The sequence below is a fragment of the Asterias amurensis genome, chromosome 18, assembly GCF_032118995.1.
Source record: "Asterias amurensis chromosome 18, ASM3211899v1".
Classification (NCBI taxonomy): Eukaryota; Metazoa; Echinodermata; class Asteroidea; order Forcipulatida; family Asteriidae; genus Asterias; species Asterias amurensis.
Window position 1 is genome coordinate 15,123,749 of NC_092665.1, and position 18,548 is coordinate 15,142,296.

At 39.6% G+C, this 18,548-nt stretch overlaps 3 protein-coding genes across 4 annotated transcripts in view; 2 read left to right on the forward strand and 1 right to left on the reverse strand.

Annotated features, from left to right (window-relative positions):
- The window catches only part of LOC139950482 (DNA repair protein REV1-like), a 51,179-nt gene that overhangs the window by 19,836 nt on the left and 12,795 nt on the right, over positions 1–18,548 (reverse strand). Inside the window, exons 12-15 of one of the 2 annotated variants that reach the window (XM_071949179.1) lie at positions 8,258–8,564; positions 7,834–7,974; positions 7,272–7,374; positions 5,807–6,536 (exon numbers count right to left, since the gene is read on the reverse strand). The exons of the other annotated variant lie outside the window; for it this stretch is intronic. Coding sequence (XP_071805280.1) covers positions 6,422–6,536; positions 7,272–7,374; positions 7,834–7,974; positions 8,258–8,564 — 666 coding nt within the window. The 3' untranslated portion in view covers positions 5,807–6,421. Of the gene's footprint in view, positions 1–5,806; positions 6,537–7,271; positions 7,375–7,833; positions 7,975–8,257; positions 8,565–18,548 lie in introns of those variants that run through there. 2 annotated transcript variants of the gene reach the window in all.
- On the forward strand, positions 9,216–12,588 carry LOC139950484 (uncharacterized). Its single transcript, XM_071949181.1, has one exon. The coding sequence runs from the start codon at positions 9,501–9,503 to the stop codon at positions 10,665–10,667; it is 1,167 nt and encodes a 388-aa protein (XP_071805282.1). The 5' UTR covers positions 9,216–9,500; the 3' UTR covers positions 10,668–12,588.
- Positions 14,391–16,889, forward strand: LOC139950483 (uncharacterized). Its single transcript, XM_071949180.1, has one exon. The coding sequence runs from the start codon at positions 14,442–14,444 to the stop codon at positions 15,999–16,001; it is 1,560 nt and encodes a 519-aa protein (XP_071805281.1). The 5' UTR covers positions 14,391–14,441; the 3' UTR covers positions 16,002–16,889.

The following is an 18,548-nucleotide window of genomic DNA, read 5'->3' on the forward strand; positions in this document are numbered from 1 at the left end:
TAACTTGTCAACTAACACGTCGGCCATTTATGGGGGTCAAAATTTTGACTCCCATAAATGGCCGACCATGTTAGTTCGCTTAGAAGGAAAACCACGCAATTTCGAGGCAAACTTGTGTGGATCATTGTATTCTACTTTTAAAACATCTTTCCAACCATTTGCATTTTATAAAAAACGGTTACAAACGCTTTTGTTTTGACCAACTCGTCCGATCCAAGGCAACGTGTTCCTTTAACGGTTTGGGGCTTTCGACCCAGATCAACTATCACCAGAGGCATGTTGCCACCTACTGGGGCTGAAACAGGGTTACCCCCTTCACAGTCCACAAGGATATAGGAATGGGTATCATCCATTAGGAGCCTGGCTGGTAGAGCAGAATGCACTTCTTCCCAACTTCCTTTTAACAAACATTAACTCAACTCCTTGCCTGGTGCATAGTTCCCTCCGTCCTAAAATCTACAATCCCGGCCATATCTCGTTGGGCCCCCCTGCCCCTTTCAATGTTGGTTCCGATTTCAGGTCTTTACAGTCAACATTGAGTGGGGGGGGGGGGGGGGGACGGGGGACGGGGGCAGGGGAGACAATGTTTTTTTGTCAGTGGGAGTTGGACAGGGAAGGTTTTATATAACGTTAGGAATGGGTGGCCCAAGAATTTTGGCCGGGATTGTATAAGGCTGTTCCTGCAATTTCTGCCTTCAGCTATCCTGGGTTATTTTCACTTTAAATATTTTTTTTTCTTCTTGTAGCCCAATAATGAGAGTAGCTTTTAGCCGTGTTAGGGGCGAACTCGCATACAAAAAAACAACAAAAGAAATTACTTGTGAGAATGACGGCAGAGCTTCAAGACCTGAAGCAAATTCCTGTTCCGAAGACTCCAGCTCCGTTTCTTGCTCCTCGGCTCTGACCACCCTCCCCCGACCAGGTTCTTGCCCCATGATCTCCTGCAGGATGTCCGGCGGAAGCTCCCTTAAGACATGCTAGATCTGGTCACACCAGGACAGATGACGTAATTGTATCTTCCAAGGTCTGGCAACACTAGCCAGATGATGTTAGATCAGCAGAACTTGGCACACATGAATATCATTAAGTCAGCTATGGGCCAGGTACACGTGTAAGTACATATTGTTGTCTAATATAGCCTGACGACGTTAGATGTACACCCGATGAGCCAAATGGATGACGAGGCCTTCATGTTCTGGCCAATTCCAGTCAAATGCCCTATCTTACTCTGGCCCCAAAACACCCCTTTGATTATTGGTGTATAAACCATGATAACACATATTGCCATTCTTTGAGTATGTTCGGCCAGATCTTGCAAAGATCTGAAATCATCAGATCAGGTGTGGCAAGACCTGGCATATATCGAACACTCATTTTCCTGGCTTGGTTACTTCTGTCCAAGATCTGACGTCATCTGACCTGGTTTGGAGAAAACACCTAGCCCACATTTGCCATTATCTGAACTCGTGTGGCCAGAACAGGCACAGATATAGAAATATCTGACACATTGTGGCCAAATCTGGCACAGGTCTGACATCCAGATGTATTGACCTGGCCTTCCTCGGCTCAGATTTGATATCAATTGACCCGGTATGGCCAGACCTGGCACAGATCTAAGGAGATCTGACCTGGCTTGGCTTAACCAGACCCAGATCTAATACGGAATCGGTGTAGTCTGGTCGGGCCCAGATATATCAGTAACTGGCCAATACCAAGCCAGGGCCTGTCGCTTCTGGGCAAGATCTGGAGCCAGTTTGTCATAGTTAGCTGTGATGGATATGTTTTTATTTGGTTTGTTGAACAGTAACACTTGCCAGTATACCTACATCTATGCGTCTCCACAGACCAAGATTATGTAAAACAAGCATTTTGAAATTCAAGAGGGCTCTTTTAACCAAATGATCCATATAGCCATCCAATTGGGTTCATTAACCCTGCAAACATGGGTATAGACACCAACACCAAGTTTCTGTGAGGCTCACAGACCGTGATACAGGCAAAAATGCATTTGATAGGCGGCAATTTTGAAATTCAAAAAGGCGGCCTTAAATTCATGATGCAATATTAGTTCTATTAGTCTTATATTTATATTAAATGCTAGCTTGTATAGCTTGATAGTCATTGCGACTGTTACTTTGGTCATCAAAAACATGATTTTACAACAACATTGCCAAAGTTATGGAAACAAATACATAAAAAGGCGGCCATTTTGAATTCCAAGATGGCCGCCATCTGAAACAATTCAGTTGTACCTTTTATGTTATTCTAGTCACAAAAGTCACGGTTTTACGACATTCACAGCCAAACATGAAGGGAAAATATAACTTAAATGGTGGCCATTTTGAAATCAAAGATGGCCGCCATCTGCCAGATTTTCAATTTTTCCAACATGTATTTTCTTGTTTTGTAAGACCTAAAGAAGGTATCTAGCTAGGTGGCATCTTCTAATCATTTATTTTCTACGGATCACCATTAAGCTCCTGGACTAAAAGCGGCTTTACAAACTGGAGCTCACAACGATGACGTTTTGAGAGTGGTCACGTGTTGGGGCTTTTCAATACATCTCTCTCCATGTAATGAGGAGTAATTATAAAGTAATTAACCTCTAAGCTTTTTGAACGTGTTGAGTGCGTCCCGGTTTTACTATTTACTGTGCTTGTCCCCCCCCCCAAAAAATATATATATATATATATATATATATATATATATAATGAATAGGGTAGATGGCCTTAGCTTTCGATCCAATCCGGACCTTCTTCAGAGGCATAAAACAAGTACAAACAAATACATATCCATTTATAGAAAAAGAGAGGGGAAAGGGATTAAGGAAAGGATCCAGAAAGAAGCGGGAAAATAACAGCCAATCAAAGTTTCTATTTCAGAGACAATATTGGTGGCTATGAACCAATAGGAGTGAAGTGGCGAGGACAAAGGATGTTTAGAATGAAAGGATGGGTTACTGGACCAAAAAAGTGATAAATGTATTGTTCGACAACAATGCAGGATTAGAGAGCAAGTTGCATCATGATGCAACTAACAATGGTCAATTAATAAGAATAGCAAGATCAAAGGTATGATGATTTTATAAATAGGTATGAGGGACCTGTGGAAAAAAAGGGGGGGGGTTACTTACATCAGATAGTTACAGTGATGAATTTATAAAAACAACTTTAAACAAGATTAATTTATACTTTATGTACAGAATATATACAACATATAAGTTCTTAGGCCGAAGTGAAGTGGAGGGTAATGAGAAGTTATTTAACACCAGTGTTTATGTTAAGTCCAAAGGGTTTATATATATATAATGAATAGGGTAGATGGCCTTATCAATCAAAGTTTCTATTTCAGAGACAATGTTGGTGGCTATGAACCAATAGGAGTGAAGTGGCGAGGACAAAGGATGTTTAGAATGAAAGGATGGGTTACTGGACCATAAAAGTGGTAAATGTATTGTTCGACAACAATGCAGGGAGACATGAAAGGGTAGGATTAGAGAGCAAGTTGCATCATGATGCAACTAACAATGGTCAATTAATAAGAATAGCAAGATCAAAGGTATGATGATTTGAAAATAGGTATGAGGGACCTGTGGAAAAAAAGGGGGGGGGTTACTTACGTCAGATAGTTACAGTGATGAATTTATAAAAACAACTTTAAACAAGATTAATTTATACTTTATGTACAGAATATATACAACATATAAGTTCTTAGGCCGAATTGAAGTGGAGGTTAATGAGAAGTTATTTAACACCAGTGTTTATGTTAAGTCCAAAGGGTTTGACTGTCTTGAGTTGGTGAATCCAGTGTGATTCTCTACTCTTGCGGTGTGTGTCATCACCATTGCAAGCTTCAATCACCAGAAGTTCAACATCACTGACACTATGATTGGGGCTGTTGAAGTGGATAGAGACTGGGTACAGTTTCTTAGTCTTTATGGAAGAGACATGATTCGCAAAGCGAAGACTAAGTTTGGTCTTAGTCTCTCCCACATATTGTAGCCCACATCTCTTACATGATATGACATAGACTACATTAGATGTGCTACATTCAGAGTCGGTCTTGATGTTGTATGAAGAGCCAGTGGTATGACTCTTCACCTTAAATGAGGGCTTAATGTGCAGACACGTTCTGCATTTGGAACGGGTACATTTATGACAGCCCAGTATATCTGTCGGGGGTTGTGTTTGGACTGTACCTGGGGGAAGTTTGGCCCTGACTAGTATGTCACCAAGGTTCTTAGGGCGGCGGAATGCAACCATGGGAACCTTAGGGATTGCTGAGTGTAACCTGCTGGAGGAGTGAAGTATAGGCATGTTATTATTGAGAATTGAGGGAAGTTTGGGTAGTTTGGGGTGGAAGGTGGTGACCAAAGCAACTCTATTGGTAGGAGCTTTTTTAGCTCCCGTGTTAGTCAACAGAGTATGACGAGGTACGTTGAGAGCCCTGTTGATAGCAAGTTGGACCCTACGTTCGCTGTGTCCCCTAGATACAAGGTGTTTCCTTAGCTCTGATGAGCGCCTCTTGTACAGGGTATCTGTGGAACAGATACGCCTGATACGTAAGGCCTGACTGTAAGCAATGGCCTTCTTACAGTGACTAGGGTGACAGCTATTGGAGAGAAGGTACTGGTGGGTGTCGGTGGGTTTACTGTAAACATCTGTGACAAGGCCATTAAGAGACTTGGTTATTGTCACATCTAGAAAGTTCACACTGGTGAGAGATTGTTCGGTAGTGAACTTTATGGTGGGGTGAAATGAGTTGATATGGTTAATAAACTCATCCAAGCTGTCTTGGTCCCCACCCCAGATGGAGAAAATATCATCAATAAATCTCCACCAAACTAGTGGTCGGTTGGGGGCGGAGGAAAGGAGTCTGTCCTCCAACTGAGACATGAATAGGTTGGCATATGAGGGTGCCATCTTGGTACCCATGGCAGTACCCTGTACCTGTAGAAAATGCCTGTCAGAAAATGTGAAATTATTCTTCATTAGAATGTGGCTCATGAGTTCCTTAATATGACTCACTGAGGGGCGGGACTGATTACTAGCATTGAGGGCAGAGACACATGCACTCATGCCTTCATGATGGGGTATGTTAGTATACAGTGATGAAACATCAAAAGTAACCAAAATGGCAGAGTCAGGTATTTGGTGCTTGACCAAATATATATATATATATATATATATATTAAAAAAACATTCATAGATGCACATAATGTTTTCTTCCATTAAAACGGATTTTTTTTTGTGGTCATAATGTTCTCATCTCCAAGTCTGTTTTCCAGGGCTACATGTGTGAAATAGTAATCCGCCCGGGCGAAATAGTAATCCGCCCGGGGAAAATAGTAATCCGCTTGGGCGAAATAGTAATCCGCCCGGGCGAAATAGTAATCCGCCCGGGTGAAATAGTAATCCGCTTGGGCGAAATAGTAATCCGCCCGGGCAAAATAGTAATCCGCCCGGGCGAGATAGTAATCCGCCCGGGCGAAATAGTAATCCGCCCGGGCGAAATAGTAATCCGCCCGGGCGAAATAGTAATCCGCCCAGGCGAAATAGTAATCCGCCCAGGCAAAATAGTAATCCGCCCGGGCGAAATAGTAATCCGCCCGGGCGAAATAGTAATCCGCCCGGGTGAAATAAAAATCCGCCCGGGCGAAATAGTGGAACCCGATTTTTTCTTTCGGTATGTCCTATATACGCTTCCGTAGTTTTCTATTTTTTAAAAGTATATATTTTTTCGTACAAAAAAGCAAATATTTACTTAAATATGAACTAGTGATTATCAAGTTCATAACATGTGCCAATCCTCAAGTAAAATTTTAATCTGAAATGCTTTTAAATTTGAGAAAACATAATTTTTAAAATTTCCTGAATCCTTTTTATGAACATATTCACAATTCTTTACATAAACATTAAGTTAAAAGGTATACTTTTAGAAATTGTTAAAGACCAGTATCCTCACTTTATGTATCCTAAAGTACATACTCTGCTCATCTTCATGAGAATGAGTATACTGTTTAGAGTTAACTGTTTGAAACGCTGAGACCACACCAGCTCTTTTCATAGCCAACACTCCCACAAAACAGATTTACACATGGTTGTACCCACAAGTTTACTATTTATTTATAGTTTCTTCCTATTTATCCACACCATGCAGAGCTTCAAACAATACTTAGAACTATCTTTGTGAAATCAACCCCTGTTGGATATTAGAGAAAGTTTTTCTCTTCAAATAAAGACACGCCTCGACACCCACAGCAATTGCCATGGTGCCCTGTGCTTTTGCTGTGGTGCCCTTTGCAAAGTTCCAACACAAATTAAAACTTCCCTCATAGAGTGCCCCTTTAACTAGAGGGAAATTGCCAGGCCAATTTAAGAGCGAAGTTCAATGCCTGTAAAGACTTCATCTTAGTTCATTTTCAAACTCTCTTTAATTTGCTCTTGTAGATCTGTGAGATTGTGTCTTGTACCCTGTCTTCAATAATCTGGTATGCATCTCTCCATGGGGATGTAGACTCCATCTGATTAGAAAGTCTGTTTTTGAAGAAAAAAAACACAGACAAATTGAATTAAAAATATTGCAACTAAATTTAAAAAGAAGAATTCTTAGAGGCCATTCAGAATAATTGACATTGACAAAATTTAATCCTTTTTCGAATTTTTTTGTAAACACATGACGTAGCTAATAATACAGAACATTTATAATGCGCACAAATCTAAAAAATACTTATCGAAAAGAGGAGGGGTTTGCCCTTGTGTTCCTGGTTTGATTTTGCGCCAAAGCACCTCGTAAACCATTACATGGCGCTTAACAGGAATAGGTCTCATACTTCAAAAACATAGCTCCACAAACCTTGCAGGACAAACTACCGAGTGCTTTGATACACATCTATGGATGCGATAAAGCGCTTTTAAAACACACCTCTTGCTTGTTTTGAAGTCCTGTTGGTTGAAACACGGTCACGTGGGGTGAACTTATATAGTCTAGTGAATGCAGGAATAATGCCCACCGGGCACTAGTCTTTTAAAATAGTGCCTGGTTACAGCGCCCTCTCTTGACATGAACCGTGAACAACAACTAAAAAACTTCCATTCTTTTCCAATTTTCTGTTCTTATTAAAGACTGAGGTGTTTCACACATTGACTGGCATAATTTGGTAACTAGTTACCAGTACCCCATTGCCAGTCAATATGTGTATAACTATAATAATGTACCTCATAGCCAGTCAACATGTGTATAGTATAAGAACCAATAACTATTCTTATTACCTCTTCATTCCTCTTAAGACGAGATCAGTCATCTCCAAGTTTCTATCCATGATGAGTTGATTTAGGTACAGCACGAGGTGATCTATATCCTCATCACCAGGCTCTGGAGAAGAAAGTATGAAACGGATAATCTGTTTGCCGAGCAGAAATTCAGCAGAGCACCAGGGCCAAATTTCATGGCTCTGCTTACCGCCAAATTCTGTGCTTCACTCGCCATTCTCCGCTTGCAGGTGCGCTCTGAATTTCTGCATTAGCTTTCTAAGCAAAGAATGCCTAGTAACGCATGCGCACAAGTAAAAATTCCTTGCTAACCCATGAAATATGCTTGGCGTAAAGGCTTCCGCAAGCGCTGATTCTTTGCTTACTTTAAGGAGGGCCATGAAAATGGGCCCTGTTAAAATCATGTAATTCAGATGACACTTTGGGTCGGTTAACCCGTTTCCATAAGCAATATTTGTTGTGCTTATTACCAGCCTTGAGAAACTTTTCTCTTGTACGCCTCCAGCGCCTTAATTTGGTGGATTTTGGCACCTTGCAAAATACTCTATACTAATATTATTACCTTCAACAGATGTAGTCCATTCTTTGAGCATTTCTTTTACATCTCTTAATCCCACGGCCCCACACAGGTTCACAGGTTGCTCTTTGGGGGTGTCTTCCCTTTCAGCTATGTCAGAGTTGTGCAACACTTCAGGCGAATAATCTACAACAAATATGAACTATAAGTAGGATTTGAAACTTTGCATGGTGGGAATTAAAAAATTGTATGTAGGCAAGAGAAAAGAAAGAAAAAAAATATTCTGTGTTTAAGCCTGTTCCACATTCGTTTTGGAGGAAACTTGACCAATATTAATTATGTAGTCCACATCACTCTTGTTAATACAGTCGATAGTCGATACCTCATTAATACGAGCTTGAAGGATATGAGGTATTATAAAGAGTCCACTGTATCAAAAGTATAACTTAAAAAACATTTTTATAAGTACCTGTTGGATTAGATTTGTCGCCAACTCCGCTCGAAGTTTTGCCGACAGGTGAACTTTTTACACCGGTCACCATTTCCAGGATACCTACAGCTCCGGGGAGTCTGACACCCTGCCTTGCCCCCTTGCGGGGACTGGTCTTACGTGGGCGACCCTTCCTTCGATTCAACTTAAAGGGGCTTGATTTGGTTGAGGCAGGAGGTTTGGTTGACGGCAGGATGATGACGGGTGTTTGGAGCTGTCTCTGATAGGCTTGCTGAATCTCTTTCTGGAGATCGGACGGTAGAGCTTCCAAACAGCTGGGGTCGATCTGATAAAAATAATTTTTTTTTAATTAATAATATTTAAAAAAATCACAATCAACAATCTCTGTAAAAATTCACCAAAGTTTGAGATCAGAACTTTGTGATATTTGTAACAAAGGTCTAGTTAGCCCTAAGGGATACTAGGCAAGCAAAAGTGTTATTAAATAATGGTTTACATATAAATTGTTCAATGGTTTCAATTTGTGAAACTGTTCTTGAAGTTGCAGACTTGCAAATGAGTTGAAGTTTTTAGGAAATTCCCTAAAATTATGCAAGAAAACAAGTGCGTTGATAACTATTCGGCAAAGCCAAGTTCAAGTGTAACTTAACATATCAAGGTACAAACAAGAACCATAGTTAATAGTATGTGCCTGAGAATTAGGATTAACAGTTCAATGCATTCAATATTACAGACAATACAAGAGGGAAATTCCCTAAAATTTCACGAGAAATCAAGGGTATTCATTACTATTGGCTAGGTCAAGTTCAATTGTTACCCCTACATGCAGATTGAAGTACCTGTAAAATGTACCGCATCTGAACGTCACGGCTAACAATTGAATGAATCCACAGGTTTGGCGGTCTATGTTATTCTTCCGCGTCATAGAGTTGGGTTTACTACAATTACATTGTCCATGTTCACTCATGGAGTGCAAACTACAAACTTGTTCTTAACAACCTCAGCCTTCATAGTACAATGATAGAGGCTGAGGGTGTAGTGTCCAGGCTCTATATGAACATGAAATCGTTCAACATCACACAAAAAGTGTACAACCAAAACACGCAAAGAAATACCTAGTGCTGTCACTTTGGAGGATTGTAGATCGACATCAAGTAACTTTGATTATATTAATACATAGAACAGCAAGGTGATTCCAGACTTAACAATAGAAGTTTTGGCGTGGAGTTGATAACGATAATTTGACTGTACAGTCAAAGCAATGGAAGGTGGTTTAGCTTTGATGTGGTTCAGGGTGCTGGTCTGGGTGTGTGGTTTGGCACTGGTGTTCTCTCAAGATCTCACTATACCAACAGCAACTATTAAGATTCTACCTGAATACACAACGGTGCCTCGCGAAGGAGACAGCGTTACTCTGGATTGTGAGATATCATCACTCCAGCCACCTGATGTAGCGCAATGGTCAAGAAGGAGCAGTTTACTCAGTGATACTCAACAACCCATTGTAGATGAGAATGGTCTTAATCCAGCACTAATTGACCGTCGTTACTCTATAAGTCCATTACAAGTCGTCAATTCAACAGCAGCTCTTTATTCACATAAGATAACCATATATCCTGTCCAGCAATCAGATCAGGGATATTACCAGTGTCTTGCAAAAAGAAACTCTGCTACTATCGCCACATCTACTGAAATTCATTTGCTTGTCCACCGCCTTGATGTGTTTCCAGTTTGTTTCCCCGATGGTCCAGCTACAGTGACTATTGGCAGTAGTCTCTTGTGCAAGACGTTATCAGACACAAGAATACTTGCAGTGTCTGACACAGAAATGCCCGATGTAATCACTGATGGATGGGTAAAAAGTCCCACAAATGCCGAAGGTAGTCCAGGACAAGAACTCAACAAGACAGTAACTATTGCAGAACATAGCAAAACTTTCCATTGTTTTTCCATATCTAGTGTTTCAACTTTGGCACTAGCATGTACTATTGGCCCTCTGACAGTTGTTTCTGTGAGTACCAATCCACCATCTTCTCAGCTTGCAACCTCCAACTGTCCAAACTGCAACACATACATAGCAATTTTGATCAACAGCATTGTCATCCACCTAATCACCATCATACTTCTCTTCCACTGTTGCCGACATTGGAAACAACTACGAGACATGCTCAGCCAATCCTCAACACCCAGACAAGAAAACGATCGCCATGATAATAATCCAGAGTTAGACTATGAAGTCCCATCTCCAGAACCAAGGACTGCAGAACCAGGCACCATGTCATCATCTCCTGAGACATCTGAGCATGTCTATCACAATAAGATCGCTGAACCTACTTCATCATCTAAGCAACCCGATGATTCCTACATGGAGCTCAATCCTCCTGAACAAAAACCAGCAGTCTATTCCGAGTTGAAACTTTCCGCATGAAATACAAAACTCTAAAACAAAATGAAAGAAAAGACAAACTAGGTAAAACCATAGAAATAGAACCTGGAGAACGCTGAACTCGGCCGCCCTCTGTGTCGTTTGTGGACACGGCGTATCGATGCCGCGTGATACGCGTGTATGGCAAAATGAGCATCACGTGACATGCGTGTATGGCAAAATGGCAAGATAGCATCGCACACAAACCGTTTCTAGTGTTTTCATTGGTCAATGTGTCGTCTACTGTTTTGCCATACAAGCGTAAATAAATGGCGTATGCGCGTCCATAAAAATGGTCTCAACGAAACTGCACACGCACAATGACACACTCAGTGTTCTCCGGGTTCCATTTTTATGGGTAAAACATTTGTGAGCTTTTATAGTAACAACTACTTTCAATTCCGGTTTGTTTACACTGCAGCACAGTCTGAGCTAACCATGGAAACGAGTCAAAATGAGAGAAAAGACTAATAGAACTTTAAAAACGTGTTTGCAAGTATCAAGTACTTTGAGAAACATTTCACTTGTAGAAGTAATGGAATTAAATAAAAAGATAACAGTTTTTTTTATAAATTTTGATTTATTGTCCCACTTCTTGCATTAACTTGCGTCTTGAACCTATTTGATTTTACATTAATTGAGATTTTCTCTAGGTGAATACCCCCAGCCTTCAAATTTATCTAATTTATTCAAGCGCTCCATATTTGACAAGGTCCCTTCAGTCGAAGCCAATAATGAACACTCAATTCTCACTTTATTGCATTGCACACTATTGGTAATTACTCAAAATAACATTTTAAAGCATAAAAACGTACTTGGTAATGAGCAATGGAGAGATGTTGATGGTATAAAACATTGTGAGAAACAGCTCCCTCTAAAGTGACATAGTTTTTTTAGAAAGAGTTGATTTCAGACTCAAATATTAAAAGATTTCAGGCTTGAAGCCTCTTTTAGGCATCTTACATCACATAAATTGTGCAACAATGGTAATTTTTTCTTTCATAACATATATTCTTTTACAACTTCGATGATCGATTGAGCCCAAATGTTCACAAGTTTGTTATTTTATGCATAATATGTTGAGATACACCAAGTGAGAATACTGGTCTTTGACAATTACCAATAGTGTCTACTGTCTTTAATAACTAAGAAACCATACTTCTTTATTCAGCAGCCTCAGTGTAGTTACATTTTTTTGTACAGGGAGTCAGGGAAACACAATTTCTGCATTTTTGTTATAATCCAAACACCACAAACTTTTCTGAACTTGTTTATTTTGCAACAATCAATGTTGCATTGAAGTTGTTTGCTTGTTTTTCTTCTTGGGTCACCTTTGGGGCTACATAATCATTGGTTGATCGCATTTGTAAAAGGCTTTGTGTACTTTTTGAAACACAAAACAAAATGTCCACAGATTTACATTTAACTTACAGCGTTTGAAGATAAGGATGGTAGAAAGCTTCACTTAACATACTAAGCTACTTGCTGAGGTGCTGTAGTCTTTTAAAATATGGCATAACATATTGTTATTGTACTTTGTGAAATGGGTGAATAAATAATAAAAAATAACAATTCACAGAAATCTATAGATAGAAATGTATGAAATCACGGGGCTACGTCATGGTGGTTCTGCTGTGAAGTTTGCATGAAAAGAATCCGAACTTGAATGTCCCACTCTACAGAAATGGGTTACCGGATATTACATTGTTTGTGTTATTTATTTTTTAGATTTCCTCGACGTCACTCTTTTACCTCTCACCCCATCCAGGTTGTGCTTTCTTCTAAACTCAACGCCATAAAATATCTTTTGAAATTTACAACAACAAATAAACTACCGACAAAATATTACTAATAACAAGTTCATGCACTAAATATAATCTATTTATGAACGATACATTTGTTTATAAGATCTAAAACGGAAGTGGGTCTGTCATGTGACCGATATTCAACCGAACAGTAACATTTTGTTGACAACGATAATTTGACTGTACAGTCGTAGCAATGGAAGGTCGTTTAGCTTTGATGTGGTTCAGGGTGCTGCTCTGGGTGTGGGGTTTGGCACTGGTGTGTTCTCAAGATACCACTGGACCAACAAGGCAGTGGACACTATTGGTAATTGTCAAAGACCAGTCTCCTCACTTGGGGTATCTCAACCTGCATAAAATAACAAACCTGTGAAAGTTTGAGCTTGATTGGTCGTCTCTGCAGGGCATAACAAATTAGTCACTTGATGACATGCGAATGGACTGGACAAAAAGGGACGTAAGCGTAACCAACACGAAAATCAAATAATATGAGGATTATCGATTCTCATCAAATCCATTACAAGTTTTCAATTCAACAGCAGCTCTTAAAGGAACACGTTGCCTTGGATCGGACGAGTTGGTCAAAACCAAAGCGTTTGTAACCGTGTTTTATAAAATGCATATGGTTGGAAAGATGTTTTAAAAGCAGAATACAATGATCCACACAAGTTTGCCTCGAAATTGCGTGGTTTTCCTTCTACTGTGCGAACTAACATGGTCGGCCATTTATGGGAGTCAAAATTTTGACCCCCATAAATGGCCGACGTGTTAGTCGACAAGGTAAAAGGAAAACCACGCAATTTCGAGGCATGTTTGTGTGGATCATTGTATTCTACTTTTACAACATCTTGCTACCCATATGCATTTTATAAAAAACGGTTACAAACGCTTTTCAAAGACCAACTCGACCGATCCAAGTCAACGTGTTCCTTTAATTCACATAAGATAAACATAGATCCTCTCCAGTAATTGGATATGGGATATTACCAGTGTCATGTAATGAAAAGCAATTTTAATTTAACCCATTCTTATTATGTTGAATTACTTATACACAATCCTACTGAGCTTCCACTATACTGACACAGCAGCACAAACTGTGAGGTCCAGAGAGTTCCCCTCCACTACAGACACAACCAACAGACGCCCTCTGCCGCTACACCAGTGTCGCCCTTCACCAAGATTACGTTTTCATCATCATCATTGTCATCCTTCTGATCACCACCATCTCTTCCTCTTCTGTTGATATATGACCCAAGATGGGTCATACTGACACGCACACGTGCACACAAGAATAAGGCAAACACAAACACTATATGGTCCCTTCGGCTGGCTTCGCTGGCGCGGCATACAAATCAATTGAAACAAATTTGATGTATTTTTTAACCCCCTAGACGTCACATGAACCCTTTTATTCCCATAGTAATCTATGTACTTCAGATCTAATGAGCGATGATGTAATTATGAAAACTAGTCCAAAATAAGACATACCCGCCCCTTTCCATAAATGGTGGTAACTGTAGATTGAACAAAGTTTACTCCATTCACAATAATCCATATATAGAAATGTATGGATTCACGAGCTACGTCATGGTGGCTCTGATGTGTAAAGTTTTCATGAAAAGAATCCAAACTTTAGTGTTCAAATGAGCTACTGGATTTACATTGTTAGTGTTGCTTACTTTTAGATTTCCTCAACGTCACTCTTTTATCTCTCACTCCATTCAGGTTTGGCTTTCTTGTAAACTCAACGCCATACATTATATTTTGACAGTTACATAAAAAAAATACAGACAAAGTACGCATGACAAGTTCATGCACTATAAAAGCGAACAAAAGTTAACTATTTTTAAAATATAAAATGTTTGGTTTATAAGGTCTGAAACGACAGTGGATCTGCCATAAATTTGTGAGCAATATTCAACCCAACAGTAACACTTGTTGCCAGCAATAATTTGACTGTACAGTCGTAGCAATGGAGGGTGGATTAGCTTTGATGTGGTTCAGGGTGCTGCTCTGGGTGTGTGGTTTGGCACTGGTGTTGTCTCAAGACTTCACTACTGGCAGTAAACCAAGTGCAACTGTTGAGATTCTACTTAAACACACAAAGGTGCCTCTTGAAGGAGGCAGTGTTACTCTGGATTGTGTGATATTGTCAGACCAGCGACCCGATAATGTGGTATGGTCGAGAAGGGGCAGTACTCAGAAATCTAAACGATCACTAGATGAGCATGGTTGTAATACTATACTAACTGAAAGTCGTTACTCTGGTAAATTACAAGTTGTCGATTCAACAGCAGACTGTTATTCATATAAGATAACCATAGATCCTGTCAAGCAATTGGATAAGGGATTTTACTGGTGTTATGCCGAAAAAGGAGATGAAGTTATCGCCATATCTGAAGAACATAATTTGGATGTCTACCACCCTGATGACCCAGTTTGTTCCCCCAGTGGTCAAGCTAAAGTGGCTGTGGGCAGTGTTCTCTCATGCATGGTAGCATCAGACACAAGAACAGCCGTAGTGTCTGAAAAAGACATACCTAAGGTCGACACAAAATGGATTGGAAATGTACAAGAATTCAACAAGATGGTAACTAACTTAGATCATAACAAAACTTTCTTTTGTTATTCCATAAATTTTGCTACACCAAAGGTACCAAATAAAGACTGTCTAATTGGTCCTCTGACTGTTTTTCCTGACAATACTGATGCCCCCACTACAGAGACAAACAAGCCAGAAAAAACAATCCCAACTGTAGACACAACAACACCAACCATTGAGACGTCCGAAGAGGACTCCACCACTACAGAAAACACAACAACACCAACCACTGTGACGTCCGGAGAGGACTCCACCACTACAGAAAACACAACAACACCAACCACTGTGACGTTCGGAGAGGACTCCACCACTACAGAAAACACAACACCAACCACTGTGACGTCCGGAAAGGAAAATAAACCACCCCTTACCGCTCCACCTGTGCCACCCTTCTTCACCAAGATTACAGATTTCATCATCACCATTGTCATCCTTCTGATCACCGTCATTCTTCTGATCGCCATCATACTTCTCTTCCTCTGTTGCCGATATGACCCAAGGCGTTGGCAGCAACTACGAGGCATACCCAGTCATTCTTATAATGATAACTCATGGTTTGGATATGAATTCCCTGCTACAACACCGACACCAAGCACCACCTCAACCCCACCTGAGACATTTGAGCAACTTCGAGGCGTGATCAGACGATCCTCAACAACCAGACAAGAATACAATCGCTACAGCAATGGTCCATCAGAAGCCTATGAAGTCTCTTCCACAATGATAGCGACACCAAACACCACCTCAACCCCACCTGAGCAACTTCGAGGCATCATCAGGCAATCCTCAACAACCAGACAAGTCAACAATCGCAATGGCAATGATCCATGGGAAGGCTATGAACTCCCTTCCGCAATGACAGTGACATCAGGCACCATGTCATCACCTCCTGAGACAGCTGGACAAGTCAATCATTATCAAAATTTGTAATTCCTTAAACTACTTCATCATCAAAGCAATCTGATGATTCCTACTTGTGGCTGAATCCTCCTGGACAGAAACCAGCTGTCTGTTGTGAGTTGAAACTTTAAAACTTCATTTTAAAATTGAAACACTATGAAAGAATTTGCATACAAATTACAAAATGTCAGTATAAGCTTTTGTAGTAACAACAATTTCCAAAAGATGACAAAAAAAAAAAAAAGACAATTTCAACCAAAGTTTGTTTACACTTCAGTTCAGAATAAGCTCAAAGTGGAAATGTTGTTTTTAAAGGTAATGGTGTTAAGTGTGCACAAATCCATAAAGATTGAAAAGTCAACACGCTTCTATGTCTTTCTATGGGTGCATTCAGACACGGTACTAAAGTTGGTTTAACTCATGGTTCAACTCGATCGAGTTCAACTCCGTGTGTCTGAATGGATCTAAAGTTAGTCCGAATTGAGTTCAACCCACAAAAGATAAACCGTCCAGGGAGGGGGTTTATCTTTAGACCGCTTCGGGTTTATCTTTTAACACTGTGTGTGGACAGAATAAAAAAGACCACATCCGGTTTAACTCACAACAGGCGACCCATTGACCTCCGTAATCATTACGTAAACACACGGTGACCAATGAACAGGACAATAAACAGGATGTTAGAGTAACGGGGTCGCGTTTTCTTTGACCTCTTAAAACCAAAGATAAACCGGCTGCTCGTAAAAGATAAACCGGTTCGGGTCTAACTTAGTACGCTGTCTGAACATACCCATATAGTCTTCTCCTCTTTGGAACAAACTCCCCCCAACATCAAAGACGCACAAACTCTGGATCAATTCAAACGCCTTGTTAAACTCTAACTAGTTTTGTTTGTTATTTCTCTTTTGACTTTGTACAGCGCATTGGGACTCCGTGTGTAATGCGCTTTATAAGAACGGTTTATTATTATTATTATTTTATACACATTCGTTTTTATATCGTTTATTAAGGGAATAAAAGAGTAGGCGACAAGTTCTTAAATGGCTGTTACCGCGATTGTTTCATACAAAGCACAGGAAATCGACCAATGGTGGGAACATAATGTACATCGGTAAACAAAACTCATGTTACCCTCTGCACTGTGCGTTATGCGCAGCGCGCGTTCCTAGCCATGTATCACATCACTTGATTGGTTCTCGACCAATAAAACTTCACAATCCGTTACCGAGGTATAACAATAGTTGATTTTGCCTGTTCTCAAGCTCAAAACAAGTGCTGGGTACCAGTGAATGCATTCGAAGTTGGGCTGCATGTTCCAGCATGGACCGTGGTTGCAGAATGCAGATTTGATCTATACCACGTTCTCAACAAAAGAGCATTCTTTCTGCAGTTCAAGTGCATTTAGCACTGAACTGATTGTATGCCACATTACTGCGCACATTACAGCGAAGTGGCAGTCATTTTGTAAAAAACAACATTCTGTATACTTTAGAATCTATGTGTTGAACATTTTTAAGTGTATGTAATATTAAAATATTTGGATTTCAGTGAAAATATACACAGACAATTGTAAGTTTCATTTAAAAATATTGGTGACAGAAAAGAAGGGGAAAAAGGAAAAAAGACCCTATTTACTGCTATGGAGATGTTTATACTTTGTGTTAAACATTTTTTAAGTATAGATGTAATATTCAAATATTTAGATTTTCAGACAAAATATACACAGACAATCGATCAGGTGTGGATTTCACAAAGAGTTAGGACTAGTCTTATCTCGATTTTAACTTAGGACTATCCATGCAATTTGTATATCTCCTAGGACTAGTCCTAAGTTAGGACTAGTCCTAAGTTAGGACTAGTCCTAACTCTTTGTGAAATCGACCCCAGTTTCACTAAATATTGGTGTGAAAAAAAATGTGAAAAAGGTTAAAAAGACCAAATTTACTGCTATGGAGATGTTTATAACCTTAAACTTTGTGTTGAATTCTTTTTTAAGTATATATGTAATATATATGTAATATTCAAATATTTGGATTTCAGTGAAAATATACACAGAAAATTTATAAGTTTCATTAAATATTGGTGACAGAAAAGAAGGGAAAAATATAAAAGACCCAGTTAACTGATATTGACATGTTTATATCCTTAAACTTTGTGTTGAACATTTTTAAGTATAGATTTAATATTAAAATATATGGATTTCAGTGAAAGTATACACAGACAATAGAATTTTGTTAATTAAATATTGGTGACAGAAAAGAAGGGGAAAAGAAAAAAGACCTAATTAACTGATATGAACATGTTTATATCCTTAAACTTTGTTTTGTTATTCAGTACTTTAAAGGCAGTGGACACTATTGGTAATTACTCAAAATAATTATTAGCATAAAAACTTAGTTGGTAACGAGTAATGGGGAACTGATGATAGTATAAACCACTGTGAGAAATGGCTCGCTCTGAAGTAACATAGTTTTCGAGAAAAAAGTAATTTTCCACGAATTTGATTTCGAGACCTCAGATTTAGAATTTGAGGTCTCGAAATTAGGCATCTGAAAGCACACAACTTTGTGTGAACATGTG

What these genes read in the sequence shown, in the direction of transcription:
- LOC139950484 (XM_071949181.1), top strand. Translation starts at nt 9,501, where the DNA reads ATGGAAGGTGGTTTAGCTTTGATGTGGTTCAGGGTGCTGGTCTGGGTG.
- LOC139950483 (XM_071949180.1), top strand. Translation starts at nt 14,442, where the DNA reads ATGGAGGGTGGATTAGCTTTGATGTGGTTCAGGGTGCTGCTCTGGGTG.